The following is a 9,795-nucleotide window of genomic DNA, read 5'->3' on the forward strand; positions in this document are numbered from 1 at the left end:
CATTAGTGATGAACTCAACCTCCAGCCCCTCTTCTCTCCCCATATGTAGGGTGGGGTGAGGCTGAAAGTTCCAACCCTCTAACCACGTGGTTGTTTCTTCTGGCCACCAGCCCCCATCCTGAGGCTATCCAAGAGCCCCCAATCATCTCATTAGCATACAAAAAGACACTTATCACTTCGGAGATTCTAAAGGTTTTAGGAGTTATGTGCCAGGAAAGGGTGGGGGGCACAGAAACCAAATATATACTTCTTATTGTGTCACACTGAGACACAGTCACACCCAAAGGACTGAGTTGTCTCCTACAATCCAGGGGTGAAACCTTGGGTGTGACTTACAGATATCTAATGGCCACTGCCCACTTCGGGACTCTGGCCACTGCCTCCCCCAAGGTTTACCTTGGTGTCTAAGGGCGCTGCTAGACCCAGGCTGTCATTAACTTAAAAAGAAATCACAGGGGTTGGGGGGGAAAGCAGCCTCAATAGGGCAACATAGGGGCTGTGTGGACCTTTCTCCTTGGTGTATCTTGACAGGTACGCGGGCCCCATGGAGAGAGCCGCGGCAGAAAGCATCCTCACCAACCGCTCGGACGGGACGTTTTTGGTGCGACAGAGAGTGAAAGATGCTGCAGAATTTGCCATCAGCATTAAGTAATTCCTCCTTTCCCAACCTATCTCCCCTTGTGACCTGGGCACTGCAGGTGCTTAGGAAGAAGGAAATGTACAGTCACGCTAGTTATCTTTTATTGAGCTCCCGCAGGGTCCTAGGTGTTTTTAATCTTTCTTATTTCTTTTACTTGACTGGCAACCCACAGGAAAGAGATACGCTTCTTAAGCGAGGCTCCAGGAGGCATTTAGCATACTCTAGGAAGAGGCAGAAATGCAATCTGGACCCAAGTCTTGCAGACCCTGACTTTCCTGCCTTACTGTTTCTTGGGTGCAGCTTCTTGCTTGTGGTGACTTGTTTCCTTGTTGGTTTTGTCACTGGGTCTTGTGATTTTAAGTGGGGCTTTCCCTGTGGGTATCTTTGCTGCCTGGGTCCCCAGAGGTTTTGCATTTGCTTCTGTTGGGAATCACCAACAAGTTAATTTCTTTTTCAGGTTAAAATATGTCTGGTTAATTCCTTAGTTTCCCAGACTACACAGGTGGTTTAAGTATAAATGCTAAACCCATAAGAGGGTAGGACTGAGGTTATGAATTCTCAAGGGTGACTTTTCTGTTTTGGGTCTGAGACAAACAAGCTTTCACATGGTCCCTGCTGTGCTCATAGGTGGGTTTTTCTAGACCACCTCTTTTCCTGAGGCTGTAGCTTTTTGACAGTCCACCCTTATGGGGTGTGGGTGGGTCTCAGTGTCAACTCTCTACCCAACAGGGACCCAGTAACTCATCTCATGTTTCTATGTGATTAAGACATATGCTCCTCGGGAATTTCCTGGCCGTCCAGTGGTTAGGACTCTGTGCTTCTCCTGCTGGGGACCCGGGTTCGATCCCTGGTTGGGGAACTAAGATTCCCCAAGCTGCGTAGCGTGGCAAAAAAAAAAAAAAAGAGTAAAAAGACATATACTTTTAAGTTTCATCCTCATTTTTGGCCTCTGGGGATTTCCCTTACTTTTTTGAGAGCTCAGCATTTTTTTCACGGCATTTCTAGGGGTTTTTTGAGTAGGAGATTTTTTTGGTTATCCAGTTCTTCATATTGGCAGAACCACTTCTGCCAATTCATGCCTCTTCCGTACTAGTCTGTGGTCCTCCATATTGCTGGAAATGGACCCCTTCTCTCACATCCTTTAGATTCTATGGTCATTCACTTTAGTGGAAGTGGCGATTTCATCCTATCTACTCTACAACAGTGCTTTCTTTATAAGGCATTTTTGACTTCTCGGCAACCCCGTGGGTCAAGGAAGATGATTTCTGTTCTATGGAGGAAGAAATTAAGGTTTAGAGCAGCAAAGGCTCCAGGGAAGGGATCCTGTTGGGCTCCAGTGGTCGCCCCCTCCCTGAAGTAGCCAAGAACGCTTCTTCCATGGTTGGGGGTGTGTAGCATGGGGCTGAGACTCGACAGGGGATGGGCCTGAATTCCCAGACTCAGGACCCAGTGACCATCTCGCTCTCTTTCCCTGCTTCCAGGTATAATGTTGAGGTCAAGCATATTAAAATCATGACAGCAGAAGGACTGTACCGGATTACAGAGAAGAAGGCTTTCCGGGGGCTTATGGTAAGGGCCAATGTATCCCTAAACCCAGCCTTCCAGAATCTAGGTAGGACCCTCTCTGAAGCTCCACCTTGGGACCCCCTTTCCTACATTCAGAACAGCCCCTCCAAGAGGCACTATGGAGCAACTGGCTTTAAACTCATTTTCCTAATCATCAACACTGAGAATAATAATAACAACGAAAACAACAGTAGCGGGCTTCCCTGGCGGCGCAGTGGTTGAGAGTCCGCCTGCCGATGCAGGGGACACGGGTTCGTGCCCCGGTCCGGGAAGATCCCACATGCCGCGGAGCGGCCGGGCCCGTGAGCCATGGCCGCTGAGCCTGCGCGTCCGGAGCCTGTGCTCCGCAACGGGAGAGGCCACAGCAGTGAGAGGCCCGCGAACCGCAAAAAAAACCCCAAAAAACCAAAGAGAAACAACAGTAGCATCAGTGAACCTTTACAAAGCGCTTACTGAGTGCCAAACATATTATAGATAGGACCGCACGTCATCCCCTCAACTCACTCTCTGAGTTCCCATTTCACACATGGGGGAAACTGAGATTTAGTCCTCATCTGGTATCACAGAATAGCAGAGCCCCTGTTTTTGTCAGACGTCAAGATTTAGCTCTGCCTAATCTGCTTCATGACCATTTCACAGAGAATCCAAATGCCTCTCAAGTGTTTTTGCTTCTATTTGGTGCCCTATAATTTTGGGCTGTCTTTTAGACATCTTAAGCCCATTGGTTTAAGGCACATGGATCCTACCCATGGTCTGTGGATGCTTGAGGATCCTTTGAATCCTCTGAAAGAAAAATCCAGAAATTTCCATATATCTGCATTTTTTTTGGAGGAAGGTATCTCAAATTTCATTTGAGCCTCAAATGGATCTTTGACTGCCCAAAAGGTTAGGGACTGTTCACTCATTCCACAAATCTATTTTGCACCCAAACATTTTACTCTGAAAATTTTGGCTCCCCCCCCTTCTTTTTTTTTGCAGTACGCAGGCCTCTCACTGTTGTGGCCTCTCCCGTTACGGAGCACAGGCTCCGGACACGCAGGCTCAGCGGCCATGGCTCACGGGCCCAGCCGCTCCATGGCATGTGGGATCTTCCCGGACCGGGGCACGAACCCGTGTCCCCTGCATCGGCAGGCGGACTCTCAACCACTGCGCCACCAGGGAAGACCATCTCCCCATTTTTTATTTCTGAAAAATTACTGAAATATTGCTGGAATAGTGTCATGAATATTTGTGGACCTTTCACCTGGATTTACTGATTGTTAATATTCTTCCTCTTTTGCTTTTTCTCTCTCCCTCTCTCTCTCTGCACACACACTCACACATTTATTCTGCACTATTTAGGAGTAATTTGCAGGCATCATGATCTTCCCTATAAGTACTTTAGCGTGACTGTCAAAGAGCCAGGACATTCTCTTGCCTCACTACTGTGTCATTATCACAGTCAGGAAGTTGAACATTGATACAAAATTATTATTATAATACACAGCCCATTTCCAAGCTCCCTGATTGCCTGAATTATGTCTTTTATGACCTTTTCCCCCAGGATATAATTAGGGGAATCACACATTCCTTTCATCTCCTTAGTGTCTCTTTTAATTTGCCATAGTTCCCCAGTCTTTTATTTATTTCTTTGGTCTTTCATGACTTTGGAACTTTTGAAGTCTAGAACTCCAAAACATAAGGCATTTTGTTTTGCAGAATGTTAATGTTGACTTGACGGTTTCCCCACTGTTAGAATCAGGTTGAGCCGTTTGTGGAAGAAATATTCATAAACACAACACATCTGGGACTTGAATTCAGATCAATTTATTATAGAGGCCAGCTCTTAGCTGCTACACTCTATTGCCTGTCCTGGGACTGAATTCTGGATCTGCCCTTTTCCAGCTGTGGGACCCTCCATGAGCCTTCTCTGTGACTCAGTTTCTCCATTTATAAAATAGGGGTCTCATCAATGTTTTCACCTCCCATGATTATTAGGAGATTTTCATGATGTGTGGTTGCACACTGACCAGCACACAGTAGGTACTTAGTAAACAGCATTTGTTATTATTAGAATTATTTGTAAAAAGAGTGCTCTTGACACCCAGGGAGGGTTGGTTTTGGTGAGCTGGTCATCAGGCAAGTTGATTATTTGGTAAATGTATCATGAAATGAACTGGCTGTTAGGAGAACTGTCTTGAGACAATGTGATTTCTTCACCATAAAATGGTCCTGGCTGACCAGGAAGAGAGTGAGCTCCCCATCGTGGGGAGCATTCAAGGCATCTTTTGCCAGGGAGGCCAGAAGGAGGACCTGTTTCACATGAGGAGTTGGATGTGGCTCCTTCCAGCTGTGTCCCCATCGTGGGCTGGCCCTCTGGGAGAGCATCTGTCCTGCTGTATTCTTTGCAGGAGCTGGTAGAATTCTACCAACAGAATTCTCTGAAGGATTGCTTCAAGTCACTGGACACCATCCTGCAGTTCCCATTCAAGGAGCCTGAGAGGAGAACCATCAGCAAACCACCAGGTAGGCTGTCTCCAGCTGGGGGCCTGCTGTGCCAGCTCCTTCCCACTGTGGAGGGAAAGTGTGGGGATGCGGTGGACATTCCTTCCTGTGGGGATAGAAAAGTCCTATCTGTGAAACAGCTTGAGCTAATTCCCACCTCCAGTTTGTCCCTTTGCTCTTGAGAGATTTGCATATCCATTTACTTGGATGAAAGGGTTTACTTTCATATTTTGGAAGATGAGGACACTGGGAACCAGAAGGGTCCTCACCTACACATTTTAAGCCTTTATTTTTGTATCAATATCAGGCGTGAATTAGTATCAATAACCTTCTCCCACAGAAAGGCAAGACCTTTAGTACACTCTTTCTTTCCTTTTCCTTTGTATCTCTTAACTCACCTGGTTTGTTGAAGTTATTTGGAATGTAGGCTACGGTTTGCTATGAATGAAAACAATCATACCTTATATTTTAGGAATTTTTTCTTCACCATTGCATTTCACTTTGCAAATTCAATATCAAGAATTATTTAGACTGTCTATATTTATTGTTTTCTGTGTTTTCCTTTATTTTTAAAATTTCTTTAAAATTCTGATTCAAATTTTATTTTTCTGGAGTGCATTTTGGAGTATGTTTTTCAGAAAAGTCACCTGGGTGGTGGAGTTTCTGAATTCTTACATACATGTCCAAAATATTTTTAAAGAGGGATTTTAAAATGAATTATTGTTAAAATGTTTACCAATAAAATAACAATTCACCACTTAAAAAGTTATATTTTTGAAAAAGCAACACCAGCATAACATTAGGACACTGAGACCAAAATTATCCCTATTCTCATCACCCAATCAAATAAATGTTTCTATCTGTCTGCAAGTTACTTATTCATCCTGGGGAATATTTGGATGTTCAATCTTAGCATATTTGCAGAAATACTAGAAATTACTTTTATAGTCTACAGTATCACTTAATATTGTACTTTGGAAAGTTTTTCCCTTTCTTATCTTTCTCCCTCTCTTTTTCAACCCTTAGACTTCTTTAGTATAATTAATATTATCTAGAATGAGAACTTCCACATCTTTCTTCTGTTTCTTTCACTATGAATATATACGTAACATTTAAAAGATCATAACTGTATTATTTTCTAAGTTTGGATGCTGGTTGGGCTAGAAGGATGATTCTGGGAAGACAACTGTGTACTCTCAGAACACAGGCCCCCCAACACTCAGTGGAAAGAAGCATTGAGGGGCCCTTCTTCATCCTGGTCTATTGGAGCATTGTCCTCCCACTGCCCCCAGACGATGGGTGTGTGTCTGCTCCAGGGCCCTTTCCCACTTCTGCTCTCTCCCACACAGCAGGGAGCACCAAGTATTTTGGCACAGCCAAAGCCCGCTATGACTTCTGCGCCCGGGACCGATCAGAGCTGTCCCTCAAAGAGGGTGACATCATCAAGATCCTTAACAAGAAGGGGCAGCAGGGCTGGTGGCGAGGGGAGATCTATGGCCGGGTGAGTTGGGGCGGAGTGTGGCAGCGCCAGGGAAAGGGCGTGGGGTGAGCTGGCTCTAGTGAAGCTCTACTGGATGATGGAGTGGAGTGAGTGGGCAGGGGCTCGTGTGAAGGGCTTCCCTGGTAGGAAGGGATGAAGGGACAGAGATTTTATTTATGCACCTTGCATTTATTTATTGAGCACCTACTATGTGTCGGGCATTTAGCTGGGTGCCAAGGAGACAAAAATGAGCACAGTACAATCACTGCCCTCCTGAAGCTCATAGTTTGGTGAGAAGCACAGACCTGTAACCATGCAGTTACAACAGTGAGTGGTTGAGATTGAGATGGGGAATCATAAGGCACCTTGGGAGCCCCCAAGGAACCCCCAGCTCATCCTGGGAGCAGGTCAGGACGCCTTCTGAGAGACCAAGCTGATCACTGAGGGATGAGTTAAGTCAGCCAGGTCATGGGTGGTGGGAGGTGTGGGAAAGTATTCCAGAAGAACCAGCACGTGCAAAGGCCCTGGGGTGAGAGAGTCATTGGCGTGTTTGGGGAACACGAAGGGAGGGGTTTTTCTATCTTGTTCACTGCAGTATCACCAGTGCCTGGAACAGTGATTGTCACATAGTATGTCAGTCAATATTTATTGAATGCATGAAAAGGCAGAACTGAGACCAACCGCTTTTGCCTTTGCTGATCTTTTGTCTGCCTGAATTTGGACTTTCAGGAGGGAACTTAAATTTTCTCAAAAAAGTTTCTGTCTGGTTCTTATTTTTGTCTCACAAGGCAGAGCGTATTCTTTATTTCGTCTGCTGATGAATTCCTAGCCTCTAGAATACTGCCTTGCTTGTATTGGTTTCTCAAAAAATATTTGTTGAATGAAGAGAAAGACACTGGTTAGAAGCTTCAGTTCTACCAGAGGGAAATGTGAAAAGTGACCTAGATAATTGCTTAGGTGAACAGTTTTAGGAACCTTGGAGGGTAAATTTAGTGTGTGGTAGAGAACAGTTAGGGCTTGAGGGGGGATTTTGGGATGTTTAGGAAGGTTTAGGCTGTAAAGAATTCATCCATCCATCCATCCATCCATCCTTCCATTCATCCTTTATTTCATCCATCCATTCTTTATTCCATCCATCCACCCACCCATCCATCCATCATCTCATCCATCCATCTATCCATCTATCCATCCATCCATCCATCATTCCATCCATCCATCCATCCATCCATCATTCCATCCATCCATCCATCCATCCATCCATCCATCCATCGTTCCATCCATCCATCATTTCATCCATCTTTTTTTTAACATCTTTATTGGAGTATAATTGCTTTACAGTAGTGTGTTAGTTTCTGCTTTATAACAAAGTGAATCAGCTACACATGTACATATATCCCCATATCTCCTCCCTCTTGTGTCATCCATCCATATTTTCAACAAATATTTATTAAGTATCTACTGTGTGCCAGGAACTATTCTAGGCTTTTGGAACTCAGTGATGAATAAGACAGACAAAAATCTCTGGCCTATTGTAGTGAAGGGAGGGGGAACAGACAAGAAGCCGATAAATAAGTAACATATAATCAATTAGATGGTGAAAAGTGTTATGGAAAAGCAGGAAGTGGGGATAAGGACTGTTGGGGTGGATGGGGTTTACAATTTTAAATAGGATGGTTAGGAAGCCCTTGCTGATAAGGTGACATGTAAGTAAAGGACTGTAGGAGGTGGGAGTGGTCAGCCGAGGGTGTATCTAGGGGAGGTACTTTCTGGGGTAGAAGGTATGGCAGGTGCAAAGGCCCTGTGGTAGGAGGGAACCTTCCTGGTGTGTCGAGGAACAGTGGGAGAACGTGCAGAGGCTGCCCTGACCACTTCCCTGTCTCTTTCCAGGTTGGCTGGTTCCCCTCCAACTATGTGGAAGAGGATTATTCTGAGTACTGCTGAGCTTTGGCACATTGGCAGAGAGATGAGAAACTCTAGGCTCTGAGCCTGGGATGAGCAGGCAGTGGGCCTCGGGGCTGTGATACGTCCTGGCGGGCTGAGAGTCCGGGATGGACTGTGGAGGGCTAGCGTCTAGCTGGCAGGACTCCTGGGATGATGCCCTGCCATGGTTAATTTATAATACACTGATTTCCTCTTGGGTCCCCTTGAGAAAGCAGGGCTCAATCAACTGCTTTTAATAAAATGATGAATGGATGGACTTGTGTCAGACCTGGGAAGGGAAAGATGGGAAAGGGCATTGGGACACAGACCAAAGCCCCCTCACTAATTCCTGCTTTCCAGCTCTATCACTTTTCTCTGCCATTTAAAAGAAAACCTGGGGCTTCCCTGGTGGAGCAGTGGTTGAGAGTCTGCCTGCCGATGCAGGGGACACAAGTTCGTGCCCCGGTCCGGGAAGATCCCACATGCCACGGAGTGGCTGGGCCCGTGAACCATGGCCACTGAGCCTGCGCGTCCGGAGCCTGTGCTCCGCAACGGGAGAGGCCACAACAGTGAGAGGCCCGTGTAACGCAAAAAAAAAAAAGAAAGAAAGAAAGAAAGAAAGAAAACCTGAAATATGAAGTGGGACCCCCACGTGGCAGGAAAGAATTTTACACTCACAGATTCCAGATCACAAAAATGTAACTATCAGTTTTTTTCTGTAATAGGACATGATTACTCTTTGGAGCCTCTCCAGTTCTGCTAAGTGGTAAAAACTTCATCTTGGTTGAATCTGGGTCTGCTGAGTCAATTCTCTCCAAGGTCATGTTTCAATTCCAGGGGCTTTGGAACTGGAGTGTTGGAAAGACTGCTGGTTCTTGGTGGTTATCTTCCATCACTGCCTCCTGCTGAGAGGTAATTGCTTCTGTTTCATCTTTGGTGCCTCTGCATTTTCCACATCCCTCTTGGCTCATGCAACATGTCTGGCTGTTTCCCCTTAAGTGCTGAGTGGAATGACTCTACATCCTGGTTTCCCCGGGACAGTCCTGACTATTGCCCTAGTGTAGTTATTAACCACGATCCTTTTCATTCTCCAAAGTGTCCTGGTTTGGATGATAAAAATTATACAGTCACCGTCTTAGGTTGAGCTGCTCCAGAAGCAGAGCCTGAGACAAGGATTTGGGGGTTCAAAATCTATCTGGGAGGTGATCCAAGGAAGCAGCTGGGATGGAGCAGGGAAGAGAGATGGGAAGGGGAGGGAGACACAGGGAGCATGGATGAGGTGACAGCTTTGGGCAATGGGGTCTCCTCTTCATTCAGGACCTCTGGAAGTCAGTATAGAACAAGCCTTGGAGTTGAGAGGCAAGGGAGCTGGGGTATTTATCCACCAACTTCCATTTGTCATTGCTTGAGAGCTGCTTGTATATAGGCAGTACATTTTCTGGTGGCCAGAGAACCACAGGCATATTTGGAGCCACTGACCTGTAGGGACCTTGTCAGTACTGGGGCGCTATGGGTGGGATGCTGACAGGGTCTGCACAGTCCTTTGCAGCCATCCCTACTCAATGGATGCTGCCATATGCAGGGTGTGGGGAAACTCCGTAGAGCCTGCTCTATCCTGGGGTCCAGGGGGCTCCAGGGAAACTTTAGTCCTCATCTGGTATCACAGAATGGCAGAGCCCTTATTTTTGTCAGACTTCAAGACTTA

The 9,795-nt window shown here is 46.0% G+C and overlaps 1 protein-coding gene across 2 annotated transcripts in view; it reads left to right on the forward strand.

Moving 5' to 3' along the window:
- VAV1 (vav guanine nucleotide exchange factor 1) overlaps nt 1-8,363 on the forward strand; it is a 56,473-nt gene extending 48,110 nt beyond the window's left edge. Inside the window, exons 23-27 of one of the 2 annotated variants that reach the window (XM_082622764.1) lie at nt 532-648; nt 2,122-2,209; nt 4,597-4,711; nt 6,040-6,191; nt 8,058-8,363. In XM_082622764.1, the coding sequence (XP_082478890.1) occupies nt 532-648; nt 2,122-2,209; nt 4,597-4,711; nt 6,040-6,191; nt 8,058-8,111 (526 nt within the window). In that variant the 3' untranslated portion in view covers nt 8,112-8,363. The remainder of the gene's footprint in view (nt 1-531; nt 649-2,121; nt 2,210-4,596; nt 4,712-6,039; nt 6,192-8,057) is intronic. The other variant, XM_082622765.1, reaches the window with a different exon arrangement.
- The last annotated feature ends 1,432 nt before the right edge of the window (nt 8,364-9,795 follow it).

The sequence above is a fragment of the Mesoplodon mirus genome, assembly GCF_964341445.2.
Source record: "Mesoplodon mirus genome assembly, chromosome: 5".
Lineage (NCBI taxonomy): Eukaryota > Metazoa > Chordata > Mammalia > Artiodactyla > Ziphiidae > Mesoplodon > Mesoplodon mirus.